General features: G+C 45.7%; 2 protein-coding genes across 4 annotated transcripts in view; one reads left to right on the top strand and one right to left on the bottom strand.

The window, feature by feature from the left end:
• LOC117657876 (uncharacterized) overlaps positions 1–4,564 on the bottom strand; it is a 33,821-nt gene extending 29,257 nt beyond the window's left edge. The window contains 4 exon segments of the mRNA XM_087884933.1: positions 450–517; positions 3,019–3,133; positions 3,398–3,990; positions 4,426–4,564. Coding sequence (XP_087741059.1) covers positions 450–517; positions 3,019–3,133; positions 3,398–3,799 — 585 coding nt within the window. The 5' untranslated portion in view covers positions 3,800–3,990; positions 4,426–4,564.
• A 1,393-nt stretch (positions 4,565–5,957) lies between these two features.
• Positions 5,958–21,166, top strand: LOC117658157 (uncharacterized). 3 transcript variants are annotated; one of them, XM_087884836.1, is made up of 6 exons: positions 5,958–6,139; positions 6,638–7,265; positions 9,763–9,877; positions 12,392–12,459; positions 13,560–13,689; positions 15,583–21,166. In XM_087884836.1, the coding sequence occupies exons 2-6, from the start codon at positions 6,852–6,854 to the stop codon at positions 17,505–17,507; spliced, it is 2,652 nt and encodes an 883-aa protein (XP_087740962.1). In that variant the 5' UTR covers positions 5,958–6,139; positions 6,638–6,851; the 3' UTR covers positions 17,508–21,166. The 3 variants fall into 3 exon arrangements, with proteins under 3 accessions (XP_087740962.1, XP_087740963.1, XP_087740964.1); XM_087884837.1 differs by lacking the exon at positions 5,958–6,139 and adding an exon at positions 6,223–6,421; XM_087884838.1 differs by lacking the exons at positions 5,958–6,139; positions 6,638–7,265; positions 9,763–9,877 and adding an exon at positions 10,345–10,553.
• The last annotated feature ends 1,365 nt before the right edge of the window (positions 21,167–22,531 follow it).

Genomic DNA, 22,531 nt, shown 5'->3' with positions numbered 1-22,531 from the left:
ACAGAACTTTTATGGGAGCTTCATCACTGGGAGTTTTTAAAAAGAGACTCGACTGCCAAAATGTCAGAAATGGTATAGTGAAGTTGGACTAGATGACCTAAAAAGTCCCTCCCAACTCTGTTAATCTGTACCTTAGGAGGTCGATAAATTACAAAAAGAAAGGTGGTCTAGCAATTCCTGCCACTGTGATACATTTATTCTTCAAGGACTTTAAAAGAACTGCTTCTTGTAAAGGCAAATTTGGAGGAGCACCTAGCAGAACAAGACAACCAGAGGAAGCTATGCTGGCTGACAGCAACTTCAACCTGTTATTCTGCTCTCCATGTTGTGGCAGGACAGAAAAATAATCCAGTCCAAACAAGGGGAGGAATAGAAGCAGAGAGCATTTAGCACACCCACTTCACTTCCTGAAGGGAGAATACAGATCTAATAATTTTTCCCTTTCTTACTTGATTTAGACGTTCAGCCTCTGTTTGATCGCCGTCATAAAAACCAGAAAATTTCATTCTTTGTTTCTCTGTAAGGAATAAATAATTTCAAAATAAATAATTAACAAAATATTTATTTTATTGATTTTTTTAGACAATTTATATGCTGCCTATTCGCACATGACGACTCAAGGCAGCTTACAAAATATTAAACCCATATTAAAATAATAAACTAATAAAAGGAAAATTATATAATACATTAAAATAATAAAATCACTCCCACCCCCGGCAAAAGCACCTCACAGGAGCCGTTTAATGGGCTCCATCCCGCTCTAGGTTTCCCAGGCCCCCTGGCAGAATCAGGCCTTCAGCGCCTTCTGGAAGTGCTACTGTGGGGGACCATTCTAATCTTTTCTTCTAATTCTCAACTCTAGGGGGATGATGTTCTAGAGCAGTGGTTTTCAACCTGTGGGTCGCGACCCCTTTGGGGGTCGAACGATCCTTTCACAGGGGTCGCCTAAGACCATCGGAAAACATATATTTTCAATGGTTTTAGGAATAATTTTATGGTTGGGGGTTACCACAACATGAGGAACTATATTAAAGGGTCGCGGCATTAGGAAGGTTGAGAACCACTATTCTAGAAAGAGGGATCTGCCATGGAGAAGGCTCTTTTTTTTTTTTTTTTAATTTGATTTATATGCCGCCCTTCTCCGAAGACTCAGGGCGGCTTACAATGTGCTCAGCAATAGCCTTCATCCTTTTGTATATTTATACAAAGTCAGCTTATTGCCCCCACAAACTGGGTCCTCATTTCACCTACCTTAGAAAGGATGGAAGGCTGAGTCAACCTTGAGCCTTGGCGAGATTCGAACCCTGCAGTAATTGCAGGCAGCTGGTCTTAATAAGCTTAATAACAGGGTACCTTAAACCCCTGTACCACCAAGGCTCTGTTCCAGAGGCTCTTCTTCTGGGTCTCACCAGGGGTGTCTTTCTAGGGGATGGCACCCACAACATTCCCTGCCTCCGCACTCTGGTGGGTCAGGTAGATGTAACCGGTAAGAGATGGTCCCTTAGATAACCTGGTCCCAAGCCATGAAGGGCCTTAAAGGTGACAACCAGCACCTTGAATTGCACCGGGAAGGAAATTGGCAGCCAATGCAGTTCCTGCAGGAGAGGTGATACTTGTGCACACCGGAGTCCGCAGAAAACCATGCAGGCCGCTGCATTTCGCACCAACTGGAGCTTCCACATGCTCGTCAAGGACAGCCTCATGTAGAGCGTGCTGCAATAGTCAAGATGGGAAGTGATTAGGGCATGAGTGACTGTGAGTAGGGATTGTCGGTCCAGGAAGGGCTGTTTCTGGCGCACAACCCATAGTTGCGCAAAGACCCTCCTGCACACAACCGCCACCTGTTTTTTGAACAGTGGTTGTAAGTGCAGGAGAACCCATATATTAGTCAAAGGGTCTGTTTGGGGGTGTGCCACCCCATCCAAGACCAGAAGTGGCAATTCTCCCCTGGCCAACGAATCCTAAACCCAGAGCCACTCCGTCTTGCCAGGCTTTAGTTTCAACCCATTGCTCCCCATCCAGCCCCTAACAGCCTCCAGGCACTGCGATAGAGAGGACACGGCATTGCTTAACCCACCACGGGCCAAGACATACAGCTCAGTATCATCATCATATTCGTGATATCTCAGTCCATGCTAACAGATGATCTCACAAAGAGGTTTCATATAAATGTTGAACAGGAGCGGAGAATATCGAGCCCTGCGGAACCCCGCAAAGCAGTGGACAAGGGCTGGATCTCTCCCCTCCTATCAACACTGAGAGTGGCTGCAGAGGAATGAAGTGAGCCAGAATAGCACAAGGCCTCCCACTCCCATCCCCCGAAGCCGCCGCAGAAGAATACCATGGTCAATGGTATCAAAAGCCACTGAGAGGTCAAGTAGAGCAAGGGTGGATGCGTCACTCACATCACGCTCTTGCCAGAGATCATACAAAAGTGCGACCAATGACGATTCTGTCCCAAATCCAGGCCTTCAACAGGGTGGAATCCAGGGATGGCTTCCTAAGAAGAGGGTGGACCACAGCCTCCTTCAAGTGCTGGGGCACTGCCCCCTGCTATAGGGAAGCATTAATGACCGCCAGCATCCACCCACCTGTCATCTCCCGGGAAGCTTTCCCAAGCCAGGCGGGGCGTGGGTCTAAAACACAGGTGCTTGCACCCATACTTCCTAGGATCCTGTCCACTTCCTCAGGAGCAACGGGGTCAAACTGTTCCCAGATAAGATAGCAAGAAGCTTCCTCAAGAGCTTCTAGCAGACCAGCAAACACGCTGGCATCCAACTGGGAACCAAGTCAAGCGATTTTGTCTTCCAGAAAAACCAAAAATACCTCAGCACGCCCCTTCAGATGGACCTCAATCTCCTCCTTCCCCAGGAGGAGGAGGCTAACCTAAAGAGGGTCACTGGGCAATTATCTGTAGATGCAATTAGTGTGGAGAAGTATAAATAGGAGGAGGTATTGTATAGAAAAGAAGAGAGAGAGAAGGTAAGATTGATGGGTAATCGGAAGATCTTCAGTTACCTCGTGAGGTGTCCTGACTTTGATCCTTCCAAGGGATCCTCCTTAAAAATAGCTCCTGAGGGGGGTTTGATGGGTTCTTCTTTCCCTCAGGATCTCTGATCTCCACAGTGCAGCACTTCCAGTAGGAGGAAGGAAGGAAGAAGCAGAATTAATGGACATCGCACGACATAAAGTGGATTCCTAAAGTGGAATCCTAAAGTGGATTCGGAACGCCACCTCAAAGCCCCCAATATCCATCCATGTGGTTGAGTGAGAAAACAATGGAACAATGTCTTACTAGAATAGGTGGGACATCGCCACATACTATGAATGTAACAGAAGTTTGGGAAGGAGGGGTGAAGTATTCAAACAGATTCTCTATTCTCTTTTGAACTCTTACCTGCTCTTTCTGCTCCTCCACCTGGCTCAGGAGGAAGCCTTCTGCCAGGGCCACCGCCTGGGAGCTGGTCTCTGCTCCACACTCCCGCAACCAGCCCTTCATCTCTGGGGGCAGAAGGAAGAGGAGCTGCTCCAGAACCACCAGATCCAGCATCTGGGCTTTGGTGTACTTTTCTGGTCTCAGCCATCGCCTACAAAAACCATGGAGTCGGCTGCAAAGTCCTTGGGGACCCTCAGCCTCCAAGTATTGGATGGAGGTCCAGGGCTGAACTTCTGAAGGGAGGAGGGTTTCCTCCTCCAGGATTTTCTGCCCGGTCCTTGTCCAGAGCTTCCCCCACTTCCCAGGCTGAGCAGCTGAAGGGCCTTTTCCAGCTCCCTCCTTTCCAAAAGGTTGTGTCTCCATCCTTTCTCTGTCCTGCAGAGCAACTGCAAAGGGCTCCAAGGACTCTGGTGGGTCTCCAGATGCCTTTTCCTTCACGGGACCATTTCTGGGGCTGCAGGACTGATCCCTGCAAGGGATTCTGATTTTTTTCTTCTTCCCCCAAGAGAAAAGTTTGCCTTGCAAAGACCACAAATGGCTTCCAGTTTCTGTATCTGAGATGGGAAGAAAAAATGAATATTAAGAATTAGAAAGTGGAATTCAGCCACTGAGCGACCTTCCCCCAACCTCCCCGGAGCCCCAAGAGGCTCATCCCAGCGCAGGACTGAGGTGCCCCCGAGCAGGGCCGGGAAGGAGGCAGCTGGAGAGGCCGCCCCGCTTCTCTCCCCTCCGGAGACAGGGAGCCTGGTGCGAATCCTGCCTCCTCCTCGCCCGGCTTCTCTCCCCTCCTGCTGGGCCTCCGCAAGGCCGACCCTCCCCTCCCCCCACTCGGCTCTTCCTCAGACAGGGGGCGGGAAGGGAGCCCCGGATCCCCCTGTATGGAGAGGGTGGCTGGGGAGCATGGGACCCGGGATCGAAGCCGAAGGAAGGCCGGGCGAGAATCTCTCCCTCCTGCGCCTCCCTTTGCCCGGGAAGAGCCCCCAACTCACCCGGGGAACGTCTGGATCGCCCCCCGCCAGACTCTCCCGCAGCCTCTCCGCCTCCTGTGGAGCCCCAGGGGTTAAGGAGAGCGAGTGCGGCGTCCTAGAGCGGCAAGCGTTTGTGATGTCATTTGCTTCCCAGCCTCCTATGGAAAGGCAGCTGTGACGTTCGTCCTCCACTGGACCAATGAGGAAGCGCATGACGCTACCTTCTTTTGGCGGAGGGCACCCCCTGGTGGATTAGGGGCAAAGTGCCAGGATTGTAGAAAGGGCGGGAAAGAGGAGTGCGTCTGAGGGGAAGGGAGAGGGCAGGGATGATGGGCTTCGGTGTAGGAGGAAACGGCCCTCTCAATTTCTTTCTCCATCTTCTTCTTTTCTGTCCATGAATCATCTGTGGAGATGAAGAAAAATCTCTCTGGAGGATTTGAACTCGCTTCTCTCAAGGACAGCCGCCCTGAAGGCTTCGCAATCCTGTCACAAACAGCCGGGCAGTCAGAAGAGGAGGACCAGGAATCTCTCTTGGAAAGACAGCTGGTGTCTTGCGGTTGCTGGGAACTTACGCCTGAAGGGGAGGCAGATGGGACACAGGCAGGAAGGCCACAATCAGGAAAATGATTTTATTTCTTTTTTATTTCTCTAATTCAATACATGCAGCTGCCCTTCCCAAACTATTCGCTCAGCCTCTCAGCAAAGCGGGGAGGAGAAAGGGCAGGGACCCCTCTGGTCTCTTCTAATGAAAGAAAAGGAAGATCCTGAAAAAGGAATAGAAAGCTAAACTATGATGAGGAAAAACCATTTTTACATAAGGATTGAGTAGGGAATTCAACTCAAGAAATGTGAAGGTGAGGTAAATAGCAAATAAAGAATAATGTAGATAAAAGAAATAATGTGAATAAAATAGGAATCATACAAAGTCAGATACATGAACGCTGAGAGACCCTCTCTATTCACATTATTATAAGAGAGGAAAGTGCTTGTTGGAAATTACATTAACAAACAGTTAAACCCCTTTAAGTGGTAATATATCTTCTGAGACTTAGATGTCACAGAAAGGACTGCCATATGGAAAAACATCTGAGTGACCTCACTGTGAATGACACAAAGACCTATATGTTACAAAGAGTTACTTAATCCAATAAATTTACCCAAGGACAGTAGTAACTCTCCCATTAGCAACTCCGAGCACTTAAGAAAAGTTGTGCGGCTAAGATAATTTTGTAAACTAAGATTAATGCTTTAAGTAATTAGATGAACTTATTATCCAGTATATGTAACCATAGAAGGAAAATTGGATGTATGACCTCATGATTAACCATATATGGAAAATGTATGATCTCACTGAATCCTTTGTCTTAGAAATGTATAAAAACCATTGTATCAGAGTTCTTTCTTTGTTCAAAGCTTCAGGTACAAATCTGGCTCTGAACCTTGCGCAATAAAGCTGTCTCTGACTGACCTGGGAATGTTTTTTAGTCCTTCCATTCCACAGCAGAGGGAAGCGACTTTAAATCCTCCAGAGAGATTTTTCTCCATCTCCACAGATGATTCCTGGACAGGAAAGAGGAAGATGAAGAAAGAAATTGAGAGGGCCGTTTCCTCCTACACCGAAGCCCATCATCCCTGCCCTCTCCCTTCCCCTCAAACGCGCTCCTCTTTCCCGCCCTTTCTACAATCCTGGCTCTTTGCCCCTAATCCACCAGGGGGAGCCCTCTGCTAAAAGAAGGTAACGTCATCTGCTTCCCCATTGGTCCACTGGAGGGCGAACGTCAGAGCTGCCTTTCCATAGGAGGCTGGGAAGGAAATGACATTTCCATAGGAGGCGGAGGAGGGAGAGACCCACGCCCAGCCTTCCTCCAGCTTCCACCCTGGGTCCCATGCTCCCCAGCCGCCCTCTTCATGCAGGGGGAACCGGGGCTCCCTTCCCGCCCCCTGTCTGAGGAAGAGCCGAGTGGGGGGAGGGGAGGGTCGGCCTTGCGGAGGCCCAGCAGGAGGGGAGAGAAGCCGGGTGTGGAGGAGGCAGGATTCGCACCAGGCTCCCGGTCTCCGGAGGGGGAGAGAAGCGGGGCGGCCTCTCCAGCTCCCTTCTTCCCGGCCCTGCTCAGGGGACCTCGGTCCTGCGCTGGAATGAGCCTCTTGGGGCTCCGGGGAGGTTGGGGGAAGGTCGCTCAGTGGCTGAATTCCACTTTCTAATTCTTAATATTTGTTTTTCTTCCCATCTCAGATACAGAAACTGGAAGCCATTTGTGGTCTTTGCAAGGCAAACTTTCCTCTTGGGGGAAAAAAAAGAGCCGAATATTTGGGAAAATAAAAAAATCAGAATCCCTTGCAGGGATCAGTTGTGGAGCACCAGAAATGGTCCTGTGAAGGAAAAGGCATCTGGAGACCCACCAGAGCCCTTGGAGCCATTTTCAGTTGCTCTGCAGGACAGAGAAAGGATGGAGGCACAACCTTTTGGAAAGGAGGGAAGCGGAAAAGGCCCTTCAGCTGCTCAGCCTGGGAAGTGGGGGAAGCTCTGGACAAGAACTGGGCAGAAGATCCTGGAGGAGGAAACTCTCCTCCCTTCAGAAGTTCAGCCCTGGACCTCCATCCAATACTTGGAGGCTGAGTGTCCCCGAGGACTTTGCAGCCGACTCCATGGCTTTTGCAGGCGATGGCTGAGACCAGAAAAGCACACCAAAACCCAGATGCTGGACCTGGTAGTTCTGGAGCAGTTCCTGGCTCTTCTGCCCCCAGAGATGAAGAGGTGGGTGCGGGAATATGGAGCAGAGACCAGCTCCCAGGCGGTGGCTCTGGTGGAAGGCTTCCTCCTGAGCCAGGTGGAGGAGCAGAAGGAGCAAGTCGAGTTGCAGGTAAGAGTTCAATAGAGAATAGAGAATCTGTTTGAATACTTCACTCCTCCTTCTCAAACCTCTCTGACATTCATAATATTTATTTATTTTATTTATATTATTTATTTTAATTTTTTTATTTTTTTTTATTTTTTTTATTTTTATACCGCCTTTCTCCTGCGGGACTCAGGGTGGTGCACAGCTAAAATAAAACATAGCATATAAAATTTTAAAACAATTTAAAAAACAATTAAATAATTTCGGCCCAAATAATTTAAAACAACCCAATTAAAACCGAATCAATTAAAACTGAGAGGATGGGATCAAGCCAGCCCGGCTAGATGAAATAAGTGTGTTTTCAGGGCCCGACGAAAAGTCCGGAGGTCTGATATCATGCATATCTCAGGGGGCAGGTGCTGCCACAGAGAAGGCTCTCCCCCTGCGGGTCGCCAGCCGGCACTGTCTGGCCGACGGCACCCTGAGGATGCCCTTTCTGTGCGAGCGAACCGGCCGGTGGGAGGCTATTGGCGGCAGAAGGCGGTCTCGCAGATACCCCGGCCCTAAGCCATGGAGCGCTTTAAAGGTGGTCACCAACACCTTGAAGTGCGCCCGGAAGACCACAGGAAGCCAGTGCAGCTCGCGCAGAAGAGGTGTCATATGGGAGCACCCCGTCGCTCCCATAATCCCCCGCGCGGCTGCATTCTGGACTAACTGCACCCTCCGGGTGCACCCCAAGGGGAGCCCCATGTAGAGAGCATTGCAGTAGTCCAGGCGGGAAGTGACGAGTGCTTGAGTGACCGTGCGTACGGAGTCCCGATCCAGAAAGGGGCGCAACTGGCATATCAGGCGAACCTGATAAAAAGCCCCCCTGGCCACGGCCGTCATGTGCTCTTCTAAAGACAGCCGTGCATCCAGGAGGACGCCTAAGTTGCGAGCCCTCTCCGTGGGGGCCAGTGATTTGCCCCCAATAGCCAGCGATGGCAGCAGCTGGCTATATCGGGACGCCGGAAGCCACAGCCACTCGGTCTTGGAAGGGTTGAGTAGGAGCCTGTTTCTCCCCATCCAGGCCCGCACGACCACCAGGCACTGGGACATCACTTCAAGGGCATCGCTGGGGTGGAGATGTACAGCTGAGTGTCATCAGCGTACTGATGGAACTCCACCCCAAAGCCACGGATGATCTCACCCAGTGGCTTTACATAAATGTTGAACAGAAGGGGCGAGAGGACCGATCCTTGTGGCACCCCACAAGGAAGGCGCCTCGGGGTCGACCGCTGCCCCCCTGTCAACACAGATTGCGACCGGTCAGAGAGGTAGGAGGAGAACCACCGCAAAACGGTGCCCCCCACTCCCAGCCCCTTCAACCGGTGCAACATGATACCATGGTCGATGGTATCAAAAGCCGCTGAGAGATCTAACAGGACCAGGATAGAGGAACAACCCCTATCCCGAACCCTCCAGAGATCATCCACCAACGCGACCAATGTCGTTTCCGTGCTGTGCCCAGGCCGGAAGCTGGACTGGAGCGGGTCCAGATAGACAGCTTCATCCAGGTACTGGGGAAGCTGTCGCGCCACCACACTCTCAACAACCTTTGCAACAAAGTGAAGGTTGGAGACTGGACGATAGTTAGCCAAAACAGCCGGATCCAGAGAGGGCTTCTTGAGGAGGGGCCTCACCACTGCTTCTTTCAAAGCGGCCGGCAGGACACCCTCACTCAGAGAAGCGTTAACAATCCTCTGGAGCCAGCCTCGTGTAACCTCCCGGGAAGCCAGTACCAACCAGGAGGGACACGGGTGCAATAAACATGTGGTCGCATTCAGCCGTCCCAGGATCCTGTCCACGTCCTCGGGAGCCACAGGATCAAACTCCTCCCAGATAATACTCTCAAGACCTGCCTCAGTCATCCCGTCCGGACTTACCCAGTCAGAGTCCAGGCCTTTCCGAATCTGAGCAATCTTGTCATACAGATACTGCACAAAATCCTCAGTTCGACCCTGCAAGGGATCATCCCGCGCTTCCAGATGGAAGAGGGAGCGGGTCACCCTAAACAGGGCGACTGGGCGATTATCTGATGACATGATAAGAGCGGCAAAATAGCTAGATTTCGCCGCTTTTATCGCCACTAGGTAGGTCTTAATATGAGACCTCACCAGTGTTCGGTCGGATTCGGAGCGGCTGGTCCTCCAACTACTCTCCAGGCGTCTTTTCTGGCGCTTCATCTCCCTCAGCTCCTCGGAAAACCAAGGAGCTAGGCGAATTCGGTGCCGGGTCAGAGGCCGCAAAGGCACGACGAGGTCCAAAGCCCCGGCGGCCGCACTATCCCAGGCGGCTGCCGGGGATGTGGCAATGTCCCACCTATTCCAATAAGACATTGTTCCATTATTTTCTCATATTTCTGACATAACCACATTGATGGATATTGGGGGCTTTGAGGTTGTGTTCCGAATATAGGAATTCACTTTTCGTCGTCGTATGATGTACATGAATTCTGTTTCTTCCTTCCTCCTATTGGAAGTGCTGCACTGTGGAGATCAGAGATCCTGAGGGAAAGAAGAACCCATCAAATCCTCCCCAGGAGCTATTTTTCAGGAGGATTTTTTGGAAGGATCAAAGTCAGGACACCTTAGGAGGTAAGTGAAGATCCTCCGATTACCCATCTGTCTTACCTTCGCTCTCTTCTTTTCTATACAATACCTCCTTCTATTTATACTTCTCCACACTAATTGCATCTATAGATAATTGCCCAGCGACCCTCTTCAGGTGAGCCTCTTTCTCCTGGGGAAGGAGGAGACTGAGGTCCACCTGAAGGGGCATGCTGAGGTATTTGCGGTTTTTCTGGAAGACAAAATCGCTCGACTTTGTTCCCAGTTGGATGCCGGCGTGGTTGCTAGTCCAGTGGAAGCCTCTGAGACAGGTTCTTGCTCTGATATCTGGGAACAGTTTGACCCTCTTACTCCTGAGGAAGTGGACAGGATCCTAGGGAGTATGGGTGGGTGCAAGCACCTGTGTTTTAGACCCATGCCCCGCCTGCCTTAGGAAAGCTTCTTGGGAGATGACAGGTGGTTGGACGCTGGCGATCATTAATGCTTCCCTACAGGAGGGGGCAGTGCCCCAGCATTTGAAGGAGTCTGTGGTCCACCCTCTTCTTAAGCCATCCCTGGATTCCACCCTGTTGAATAATTTCCAACCTGACTCCAGTCTTCCCTTTTTGGGGAAGGTGGTTGAGAAAGTGGTTGTGCAGCAGCTCCAGAGATTGTTTGAGCGTAACTTGGTGACGTTTCAACAAGGTCCCACTCGTCATTTCAGGCTGGTGCACCAAAACTTGCATATATGTGTGTGTGAATATATATAATTTCCAACCTGTCTCCAATATTCCCATTTTGGGGAGCTGGTGCGCTTATGCACTTGCCTTAGAGGCCTCTTAGGAATGGGGTGAGGTCAACAGTAGACGGTCTAAGGTTAAAGTTTGGGGGTTAGGGAAAGAAACCACAGAGTCTGGTAGTGCATTCCAGGCATTAGTGGCTCTGTTACTGAAGTCATATTTTCTGCAATCAAGTTTAGTGCAGTTTACCATAACTTTGTATCTATTGTGTGCTCGTGTATTGTTGTGGTTGAAGCTGAAGGAGTCATTGACAGGTAGGACCCCTGCCAGTCAAGATTCAGGCCTGGATTTGGGACAGAATCGTCATTGGTCGCGCTTTTGTATGGTATCTGGCGAGAGCGGGATGTGAGTGGCGCATCCATCCTTGCTCTACTTGACCTCTCGGTGGCTTTCGATACCATCGACCATGGTATTCTCCTGGGGCGGCTTCGCAGGATGGGAGTGGGCGGCCGTGTTCTATCCTGCCTCACTTCCTTCCTCTGCAGCCGTTCTCAGTCAATGTTGATAGGAGGGGAGAGATCTAGCCCTCTGCTACTGCTTTGCGGGGTTCCGCAGGGCTCGGTACTATCCGCTCCTGTAACATTTATATGAAACTGCTTTGTGAGATCATCTGCTAGCATGGACTGAGATATCACCAATATGATGATGATACTCAGCTGTATGACTCAGCCTGTGGTGGGTTAAGCGATGCCGTGTCCTCCCTATCACGGTGCCAGGAGGCTGTTAGGAGCTGGATGGGGAGCAATGGGTTGAAACTAAAGCCTGGCAAGACAAAGTGGCTCTGGGTTTGGGGTTCGTTGGCCAAGGGAGAATTTCCACTTCTGGTCTTGGATGAGGTGACACTACCCCAAACACACCCTGTGTGTAATCTGTGGGTTCTCCTGAACTCACAACTCCTGCTCAAAGAGCAGGTGGCAGTCGTGTGCAGGACGGCCTTTGCGCAACTATGGGTTGTGCGCCAGAAACAGCCCTTCCTGGACCGACAATCCCTACTCACAGTCACTCATGCTCTAATCACTTCCCATCTTGACTATTGCAACGTGCTCTACATGGAACTGTCCTTGAAGAGCATGTGGAAGCTCCAGTTGGTGTAAAACGCAGCAGCCCCCATGGTTTTCTGCGGACCCTGGTGTGCAGAATTATAACTTCTCCTGCAGGATCTGCATTGGCTGCCAATTTGCTTCCGGGTGCAATTCAAGGTGCTGGTTGTCACCTTTAAGGCCCTTCATGGCTTGGGACCAGGTTATCTGAGGGATCGTCTCTTACCGGTTACATCTGCCCTACCCACCAGAGTGCGGAGGCAGGCAATGTTGCGGGTGCCATCCCGTAGGAAGACACACCTGGTGAGACCCAGAAGAAGGGCCTTCTCCATTGCAGCTCCCTCTCTCTAGATTAGAACATCATCCCCCTAGAGATGAGAATTAGAAGAAGAGATTAGAATGGCCCCCCACAGTAGCACTTCCAGAAGGCATTGAAGACCTGGTTCTGCCAGGTAGCCTGGGAAACCCAGAGTGGGATGGAGCCCATTAAACAGCTCCTGTGAGGTGCTTTCGCTGGGGCAAGGGGTGTGGGTGATTTTATTATTTTAATGTATTATATAATTCTTCTTTTATTAGTTTTATTATTTTAATATGGGTTGATTATTCTTTTTTGCCGCTTTGAGTCACCACGTGCGAATAGCCGGCATATAAATTGTCTAAAATAAACCAATAAAATAAATATTTTGTTAATTATTTATTTTGAAATTATTTATTCCTTACAGAGAAACAAAGAATGAAATTTTCTGGTTTCTATGACGGTGATCAAACAGCGGTTGAACCTCTAAATCATGTAAGAAAGGGAAAAATTATTAGACTTGTATTCTCCCTTCAGGAAGTGAAGTGGGTGTGCAGAGTTCTCTCTCCTTCTATTCCCCCCCTTGTTTGGACTGGGTTATTTTTGTGTCCTTCCACAAAATGGAGAGCAGAATAGCAGGTTGAAGTTGCTGTCAGCCAGTATAGCTTCTTCTGGTCCTCTTGTTCTGCTAGATACTCCTCCAAATTTGCCTTTACAAGAAGCAGTTGTTTTAAAGTCCTTGAAAAATAAATGTATCACAGTGGCAGGAATTGCTAGACCACCTTTCTTTTTGTAATTTATCAACCTCCTAAGGTACAGATTAACAGAGTGGGAAGGCACCTTGTAGGTCATCTACTCCAATGTCACTACACCATTTCTGACAAGTGGCAGTCTAGTCTAGTTTCCAGGTTGAATTTCTCCTTGTTGAATTTCCATCCATTACTCTTTGTCTGGCCTTCAGGGGCTTTGGAAAACAGCTTGACCCCTCCTCCTCTCTGTGGCAGCCCCTCAAATATTGGAACACTGCTATCTTGTCTCCCCGGTCCTTCTCTTCACTAGACTAACCATGCCCAGTTCCTCAAGATCTCAAGATCTTTTTTACATCATGGCAACCAATACTGGATGCAAAGTTCCTAAGTGTGGTCTTACCAAGGCATTCTAAAGTGGAACTAACACTTCATGTGATCTTGATTCTATCCCTCTCTTAATGCAACCTATGATTCTGTTGGGTGTTTTTTGGCAACTGTAGCACACTGCTGGCTCACGTTTAAGTGATTGTCCACTAGGACTCCAAGATCCCTGTTCCACTTACTACTGTAGAGCCAGGCATCACCTATCCTATGGCAGTGCATTTGGTTTTTCTTTCCTAAATGTAGCACATTACATTTCTCACTATTGAAGTTCATTTTGTTAGAAGGTCCCAATCTGTCAATCCTTCTATATCTCGAGCCTATCTTGTGCAGTGTTGATATTCCTGTCAATTTGGTCTTGTCTGCAAATTTGATGAGTTCCAATTCTATCCCCTTGTCTAAATCATTGATGATGATGAACAGATCTTATGAATCCACCTGTTCTGTTCTTTTTTCCATGTTCAGGAGAGTCTTGTGTCCTTCGAGGAGGTGTCTGTGTATTTCTCTGAGGAGGAATGGTCTCAGCTGGATTCTGACCAAAAAGCGCTGCATTCGGAAGTCATGCTTGAAAACTATAGGAACGTGGTCTCTCTCGGTAAGAGTTTTCTTCTCCCAAATCAGAGAGATCAAGAAGACAGATTATAGTTAGTTTTTATTAAAAAATCACTAATCAGATATCATCTCCTGGGAGGGAGAAGGAAAGTATCTGGCCTTCTCGTACCCAAAGGAAGGAAATAGTCAGTGTCTCTTTACTGAGATGCTTTTTTTAAAAAAAATTTTTTTTGATTTATATGCCGCCCTTCTCCGGAGACTCAGGACGGCTGACAATGCGTTAAGCAATAGCCTTCATACTTTTGTATATTTATAGAAAGTCAGCTTATTGCCCGCACAAACTGGGTCCTCATTTAACCTACCTTAGAAAGGATGGAATGCTGAGTCAACCTTGAGCCTGGTAAGATTCAAACCTGCAGTAATTGCAGGCAGCTGTGTTAATAACAGGGTGCTTTAAACCACTGTACTACCAAGGCTCTTTTGGGGCATTCCTTATCTGTATTTTTCCATTTCTATTTGAACTTATCTGTGGAGGCTGAGAAGAATGGGGTGTGCTTTTATGTGTCCCCTGGAGTTCATGTGAGAAGAATATGTTGTCATTTGTCCTCGGAAACCTCCCCAAATTGTGTGAAAACAGAACGTTCACGCTCAGGCCATGGAAGAGCATTCTCCCAATCCAATTCAAGAACAAAGATCTCATGCAGTGTGACTCAGAGCATCCTAGGATACAGGTGATCCCTGAGTTACTACAGTTCACTAAGCGACTGTTTGAAGTTACGACCTAGCCGTCTCCCAAGTACTTAAGACTCAGTCCTGAAATTACAAATGTTACAGCACCATGGCTGTCATTCACACTTACAAATGACAGCAGAGGCGTTGCAACAACAATCATCCTACCTGCACCCCCACCCCACCCTGCTCGGACTTATGTTACGAGGCCGTGGCGAGCCATCGGTTCCTTTGCCTGCTTGGGTGCATTTGCAGAAAAAAGAGGCCTAAAGTAGTGAGAGATATACAAGATCAGTAGTGGGAAATCCGGCACTACTGATCTCACAGAATCTCGCACTAGAGTAGTTTAGGCCTCTGTTCTCTGCTCACTAAGGCCTGCATGAGATCCAGGGCAAAATGCTTTGGAAACAAGGAGGCCTCTTTGTTTTCAAAGACTTTTGCCCTGGATCTTGTGCAGTCCTCAGTTTATAGGGAACACAGGACCAAAGTACTGCAGTGTGAGATCCCGCAAGATCATTAGTGTGAGATCTTGTCCTTCTCATCTTGTGTGTTCTCACACTAAAGTTGTTTAGGCCTCTGTTATCTGCAATCGGAAGCCTGTATCAGATCCGGCCAAAAAGCCCTTAGAAGCTGATGAGACTTTGAGGCAGCAAAATAGCCATTCTTGAAGCCTCCCAACCTTTCCACTCTCAGTGCAAAGAGCATTAACAAGCCAATGGGAGGCTTCAGGGAAGGGACTTCGCTCCAAAGTCTCATCAGTGGGATCAAGGAACGGGCCGAGCGGGAGTCAGACAGACACGGCGGAGTACCTGCTCCAAGGTACACCGGGAAAGAAGGAGCTTTTTTCAAAATGGTTTCAGTTCTCACAGGTCTCTGCTGGAATTAACCCAGCCCAATAAATCTTATGTTTTCTCCTTATTCCTCCTTGGGTGTTTCCCCTGATTATTCCATGATTCAAAATAGACTTTGATTGAGACTTGCACATATATAGATAATTGTAAAGAAAGAGATGTTTTCTAGATATTTTCAAAGCTTTCAGGACTCATGAACATAGAAATCATCCTGTCTATATCACACCACTGTAAGCATGTAAACATAAAACATAAAGGAATTTTGGAAACATTCAGAAGGAAATTCACTAGACTTTGTATGGTTTGATCTTTTTCTCTAACCTTGTTACCGTTTTCATTTCTCTTTTGCTTTGAAGGTAATAATGGGCAGGAGAATCAAAATTCCTGTGAACTGTTCCAAGTGATCAATGCTAAAGATGGAACGGAGAAGTTTGGAATTCGAATGGAACCAGAAACCCATGATAGAAACCAGTCAAATGATTGGAATCAGGAAAGCTCATCTTCCACCGATGGTCCGATGCAAGACTTTCTTGCCCAACAGGAGAAAATAAGGAAAAAATATATTGGGGAAAGTGTGAAGCCAATGAAAGCTAAATTACAAGTAAAAGAACACTATTTAAGCCAAAACAAAGGAGAAGATGCTATAAGAAGACACAATGGACAAAGTTACAATGGGACATTGATTCCTTCTCTTGGAAATAAGTTACTTTCATCTCAAAAAGCGATAGACACAAAAGAGAAGCCTTACAAATGTTTGGAATGTGGAACATGTTTTGGAACAAGCAGGCAACTTACTTCCCATGAAGGGATTCACACTGGGGAGAAGGTATACACATGCAGAGAGTCTGGTAAAAGATTCAGAAGACGTAGTAATCTTATTTCCCCAAAAAGGATCCAGGCTGGGAAAAAGCCATTTAAATGCATGGAGTGCAAAAAAACCTTTGCTCGAAGAAGTAGTCTTATTTCCCATAAGAGGATCCACACAGGGGAGCAGCCATATAAATTCATGGAGTGTGGAAAGACCTTTGCTCAGAGCTGTGATCTAAGAGCACATGAAAGGTTCCACACAGGGGAGAAGCCGTATAAATGCTTGGAGTGTGGAAAAATCTTTGCTCAAAGAGGTAGTCTTATTCGCCATAAGAGGATCCACACAGGAGAGAAGCCACATAAATGCATGGAATGTGGAAAGATGTTTTCTCAAAAAGGTAGTCTTATTCGCCATAAGATGATCCACACAGGGGAGAAGCCATATAAATGCATGGAGTGTGGAAAAATCTTTGCTGAAAGACGTAATCTTATTCACCATAAGAGGATCCACACAGGGGAGAAGCCGAATAAATGCATGGAATGTGGAAAGATGTTTTCTCAAAGAGGTAGTCTTATTCGCCATAAGATGATCCACACAGGGGAGAAGCCATACAAATGCTTGGAGTGTGGAAAGACGTTTGGTGAAAGAAGTCATCTTCTTTCCCATAAGAGGATCCACACAGGGGAGAAGCCGTATAAATGCATGGAGTGTGGAAAGACTTTTGCTCAGTGCAGTTACCTAAGAATACACAAAAGGATCCACACAGGGGAGAAGCCATATAAATGCTTGGAGTGTGGAAAAATCTTTGCTGAAAGAGGTAATCTTATTCGCCATAAGAGGATCCACACAGGGGAGAAGCCGAATAAATGCATGGAGTGTGGAAAGACGTTTGGTGAAAGAAGTCATCTTATTTCCCATAAGAGGATGCACACAGGGGAGAAGCCTTATAAATGCATGGAGTGTGGAAAGACTTTTGCTCAGTGCAGTTACCTAAGAATACACAAAAGGATCCACACAGGGGAGAAGCCGTATAAATGCATGGAGTGTGGAAAGACTTTTGCTCAGTGCAGTTACCTAAGAATACACAAAAGGATCCACACAGGGGAGAAGCCGTATAAATGCATGGAATGTGGAAAGACGTTTGGTCGAAGAGGTGGTCTTAATTCCCATAAGAGGATCCACACAGGGGAGAAGCTGAATAAATGCATGGAATGTGGAAAGACCTTTGCTTATAGAAATGCACTTACTATCCACAACATGATCCACACAGGGGAGAAGCCGTATAAATGCATGGAGTGTGGAAAAATGTTTGCTCAAAGTGGTAGTCTTATTCGCCATAACAGGATCCACATAAGGGAGAAGCCCCATAAATGCATGGAGTGTGGAGAGGGCTTTGCTCGGAAAGGTAGTCTTAATTCTCATAAAAAGATCCACGCTCAGAAGAAACTGTATAGCAATAGTAATTCCACTTAGACTTATATAGCACTCCACAATGCTTTACAGCACTCTTTGAGCAGTTTACAAAGTCAGCATATGGTCTCCAGCAATCTGGGTTCTCATTTTACCCACCTCAGAAGGATGAAAGCTGAATCAACCATGACCCCCTCAGAATCAACCTTCTGGCTGTGGGCAATTAGCCTATAGTACTGCATTCTAACCACTGAGCCACCACGTCTCTATGATTTTGATCTGTATGCATATTGTGCCTTTCTGATCCAGAGGAGACAAGGTGGAATCCAACAAAATGAAATTTAATGTGAGGAAAGTAAGCTTTTACACCTGGGCAGGAAAAACAGATTACCTGAAACCTGGCTGGAAAATAGTAACTGTGAAGGGTCCTTGGAGTCGGAATGGATGATCAATTAAGCATGAATCACCTGTGTGCGGCAGCAGCCAAAAAAAGCGAATACAATCCTTGGTTGTATAAACAGAGGCATAGAATCAAAATCACATGAAGTATTACTACCACTTCATAAAGCCTTAGTAAGTCCACAACCGGAATACCATGTCCCCTTTGGGTCATCACATTACAAAAAAGATGTTGAAACTTTGGAAAAAGAGCAAAGAAGAGCAGCTAAGCTGATTAAAGGCCGGAAGACTAAAAAAAGAACGGTATTGGAACTGGGGATGGGTAGTTAGTGAAGAGAAGGACCTGGGGAGACAGGATAGCAGTGTTACAACGTTTGAGGGGCTGCCACAGAGAGGGTGGGGTCCAAGGCACCTGAAGGCCAGACAAGGAATAATGGATGGAAACTTATCAAGGAGCGATTCTACCCAGAAATAAGGAGAAATTTTCTGACAGAACAATCAACCAATGGAAGCTCTTGCCTTCGGAAGTTGTGGGCGCTTCATCGCTGGTGGCTTTCAAGAAGGGATTGGACTGCCATTTGTCAGAAGTGGTGTAGGGTCTCCTGCTTGGGCGGGAGGTTGGACTAGGAGAGCTCCAAGTTCCCTTCCAGCTCTATTCTGATTTTGATTTTGAATCCTCAATCCATTCTGGTGCTTTTTTGCTAAGTAGGTGGTTTTAAAAGAAAGATGAGTATCAATGGAGATTAATGTTATCGTTTGCCCTCAACGTGATGTGTGGATGCCAAAATTTAAATGGTACATTTCAAGTAACTCCCTCTGATGAGTATTGCCACTAGAGCAGAGTTGCAGGCAGAAATGCAATTAGTCCTGAATCCCTTACTATTGTTTCAGCTTTCCTTCCTTTGCTTACTATTGTCTCAGTCTGCCTTTCCACCCTGCTTCACATTACGTAACACAAGTAACAACTGAGAAAGAAAACCATAAGGAAAAGGGGGTTATAGTTATGCTGAATTAGAAAATGCAATTCATAGGCTCTTTCTCCTTATTTTGTGGTAGGGTGGATTTGATTTAAATCAAACTGATTTAAATCAGAATTTAAATCACGTTTAAATCACTAGTCAGTAAGGCTTGATTTAAATCATAGTTTTCTACATAAAGACTAATTCTTGCTGGTATAACTTTAATATGCAAGTAGATGAAGATTTTTAGAATAACAACTTTTCATATTAGCTTTTTTATCCCCAGTTTAATAGGTTAATCATTCCTATTTGGACAACTTTTCTGTTGTACTTAGGAAGGAGAAAAAGAATCATTACCTTAATAATAACAATTTAAATAGATTTATTCAACTGAAACAATAACTTTACAGCATATGTTATTTGCTTAAACAAACATCCATGTTTGTTAACTAATTTGGCTAAACAAAATATATATATTTTAAGAAATTTAGACTGTCAGCCCAGCCTACACATGAAAAACTTAAATACTGTCCTATGTAGCTCACTCGTCATCTTCATCTTCTTTTTTGTTCATAATCTGGAAAAGAAAAACAAGCTTTCCTGCTTTATCAGGTCCCAAACGATTTCTCAATTTAGAATGAATGAGTCCAAAGGAAGAGAATATTCTTTCAACGCCTGCAGAAGAAGCTACTCCTGTTAAAAGTGAAATCATTACTTGAACAGTCTCTAAATCCAAGTGCTTAAGTGACTTCCACCAGTTCACTGGTGTGACTTTCTTTAAAATATCTTCAGCAAACATATATTTTTGAATGGTTCCCCCTTAGCTTTGAAGTTTATTATAGTTGGCATTACAGATGGATGATTGCTGGATACCCATGTCATAGCTAACTCCTCTTCCTCAGCACTTAAGTTTTAACCCTGATACTGGATATTGTCAATATTTGCCAAAAAATGAGCTGGAGACAGTACTTGTCCCATTTGTTTTTTTAATGCTTGCAATTTAATTCTGTCCATGTGTAGTTTTGTTTTTAAGTGTTCACTCAGTTCCTTCCAAATTTCAACAGCATCAGCAATAAAACAGCTATTTTTCTGTATTTTGTTTAAAGCTTCAGAGATGGGTTTCAGGATGCTCAGCATATGTTCAACATTTCTCTTAAGCCCAATGTTGAGGATTTTGGCCATGACAGTGCCATCTATTTTATCTCGATTTTCTTCACAAACTGTCATCAGAATAGGCCAGTTCTTGATATACTGCTCAAAACAGTCCACCACAGAGTTCCATCTAACATCTTGTGGGAGAGTTAGCTTGGTTCCACCCATCCTTTTCAGAGCTGCTGCAGCAAAATGATTGTTACGGAAGTATTTAGCAATTTCAACAACATTAGTCTTTATTTCTGGAACACTTAAGTCTTTGGCTAAGAGGTGCAGCAAATGAGCAGTGCAACCATATGTTATTAGCTTTGTATTCCCTTCCTGCTCTTCTAAATTTCTTCTCATCTTGGATACATTTGCAGCATTGTCTGTGACCAAACTGCGTACTAGACATTTGAATTTTTGTTCACATGTTATTATAGCTTTTACTGCCACTTCTTGTAAGTATTCTGCTGTGTGTGCATTTCCTGACATATCAATTATTTGTGCAAGGAAGACTTTCCCTTCTTCTGTTGTTATACAAGCACATACAATAGGATGATTGTGGACATTACTCCACCCATCAATACTTAGGTTAACAATTCTACCCTCCAGAGCTGTTGCACATTGCTCCATTTCTCTGTCATACACTTTATCCAGCAGTTTCCCTGCAACATCTGCTCTGCTGGGTGGACTGTATCCTGGTCTCAGTGACTGAACCATATTAATGAAATTTGGGTTCTCAGTCAGACGGAAAGAAGAGTTCGTTGTATAAACAAACTGGGCAATTTTTTCATCAATTAACTCTTTTTCTAATCTAGTTTTTATCACAAACTTATCTATGGTGGTTCCAGGAGGGAAGGGTTTTTTCTTTCTTTTAGGTGATAGTGATATGTGGCTGTGGGTGTCTGATGTTGATGATGCTAATGAAGCACTATCCTGGATGGATAACTCTGAAACTGTAGAACAGGAGGATGGTGATCTTGAAGGTGGATAGTTTCCAGAATCCATGAATTCCCCTAAACAAAAAAGTCAATGCTGTTATTTTATTGTTTATACAATTTCTGCATATTGTACACAGCACTGCCCCAAAAGGAATATTTGCTTTTCTTCATAACTGTACCAAATGACAGTAACATGCAGTAATAATAAGAGCAAATAATTTTGCTCAAACATGACAGTTCAAGGCAGTCTTTAGAAATATGATTCAATAAAAATGTTTACCAACCTGAAGATCCTGCCTGTTCAAATGTGTTTCTTTGGTCATCTTCATTACAGCACTTCTCATGATGTTGCCTCATTCGGGCCACCAGGCCTTGCATTTCTTTGTTGCAGTGTTTGCAGTTTGCACGCATGCCTGCCTTACCGATAGGTAAAGGAACTTCATTAAAATATTGCCAAACTGGGTCTCTTTTATGGCCTGCTGCCATTATAGGTTTTTTCCTCCAAGGAAAGAATGTGATAAACCTCAGGTCATACCCACAAAAAGATCCAAAGACTTGTCTGTCTGTGGCTGTGCAGTATTGTGCTCAGAAAGTTTCACTTTCATTTTGTACTGCTTGTCTGCTTGCCCCTTCCTCCTCACACTTAGTTTCACTTTCTTCTTGTGCAGATCTATTCCACTCCAAACAATCAGAAAAATATTGTTTCTATTCTATTCACTGAACTTCTTGAAACTTAGCACTGATTCTGTTTTCATAGGTTTGTAGAACAATAGGATTAAGGTCTTTTTCTCAACTCTGTTCATGTTAAGAAGAGGCATGTGATCTCTGCTGAGTCAAATTCAGAACTTTGAGAACTGCAAAAGTAAACCAAGCATCTGTGATAATATCTTGTAGGCAGAGAAACTGCCCAATAATCTTACAAAAACCTCTGGAAAAGCATGACATTGTGAATGGATTAATGGAATTTATTTACCAAAAAAATTAAACATATACAGCCTTATTCTACATAATTAAAAAACTAATCTTTATTTCATGATGGAATAAACTTTGGATGGTAATATATTTTCCTCAAAAACCATTTTATTTAAAAAAATCCGATTTAAATCAAAAAAATCCGATTTAAATAAAAAAAACTGATTTTTTTGATTTTTTTAAAAAAATCATTGATTTTTATCCACCTTGTTTTGTTCTGATCTTTCCTTGCCTTCCCTCGTGTTGCCCATCTCTGGACTCACAGAATCTTATCAATACCTTTTTTAAAGTGAAGTCTCCAGAACTGGACACAGTATTCCAAATGGAGTCTCACTAAAGCCCTACGTAGAGGGATAGGAGCTCCTTTTTGCTGAGGGTGATACATCTGGTGATGCATCTCAGAATTTTGTTTGCCTTCCCAGCTGCCTGGCCACACTGCTTACTTATGTTGCAGTTATCCTTGTTTCAGTGCCATGGCAACTACTTTCACAGAGTTGTGTAAAAGAAGGGAAGAGAAAGCAGTGGTAGGGATATGTGGATGCATATTAAGTTCCCATAGGTCGGCAGCCTGCTGGCCAACCCAGGCAGTCCCTGATTTACAATAATTCATTAAGTAACCGTTTGAAGTTCCAATGGCAATAAATGATGGCTCTGACCTCCTCCCTCCCTCCCAAATTAGGCC

This window comes from Pantherophis guttatus, chromosome 2 (genome assembly GCF_059756535.1).
Source record: "Pantherophis guttatus breed Tessera chromosome 2, ASM5975653v1, whole genome shotgun sequence".
Taxonomy (NCBI): Eukaryota; Metazoa; Chordata; class Lepidosauria; order Squamata; family Colubridae; genus Pantherophis; species Pantherophis guttatus.
This window is presented reverse-complemented; position numbering and strand designations above follow the sequence as displayed.

What these genes read in the sequence shown, in the direction of transcription:
- LOC117658157 (XM_087884836.1), top strand. Translation starts at nt 6,852, where the DNA reads ATGGAGGCACAACCTTTTGGAAAGGAGGGAAGCGGAAAAGGCCCTTCA. An exon ending in AGGAGCAAGTCGAGTTGCAG is followed by an intron (nt 7,266 to 9,762) that starts GTAAGAGTTCAA and finishes TCCTATTGGAAG; the next exon opens with TGCTGCACTGTGGAGATCAG. An exon ending in AAGTCAGGACACCTTAGGAG is followed by an intron (nt 9,878 to 12,391) that starts GTAAGTGAAGAT and finishes TATTCCTTACAG; the next exon opens with AGAAACAAAGAATGAAATTT.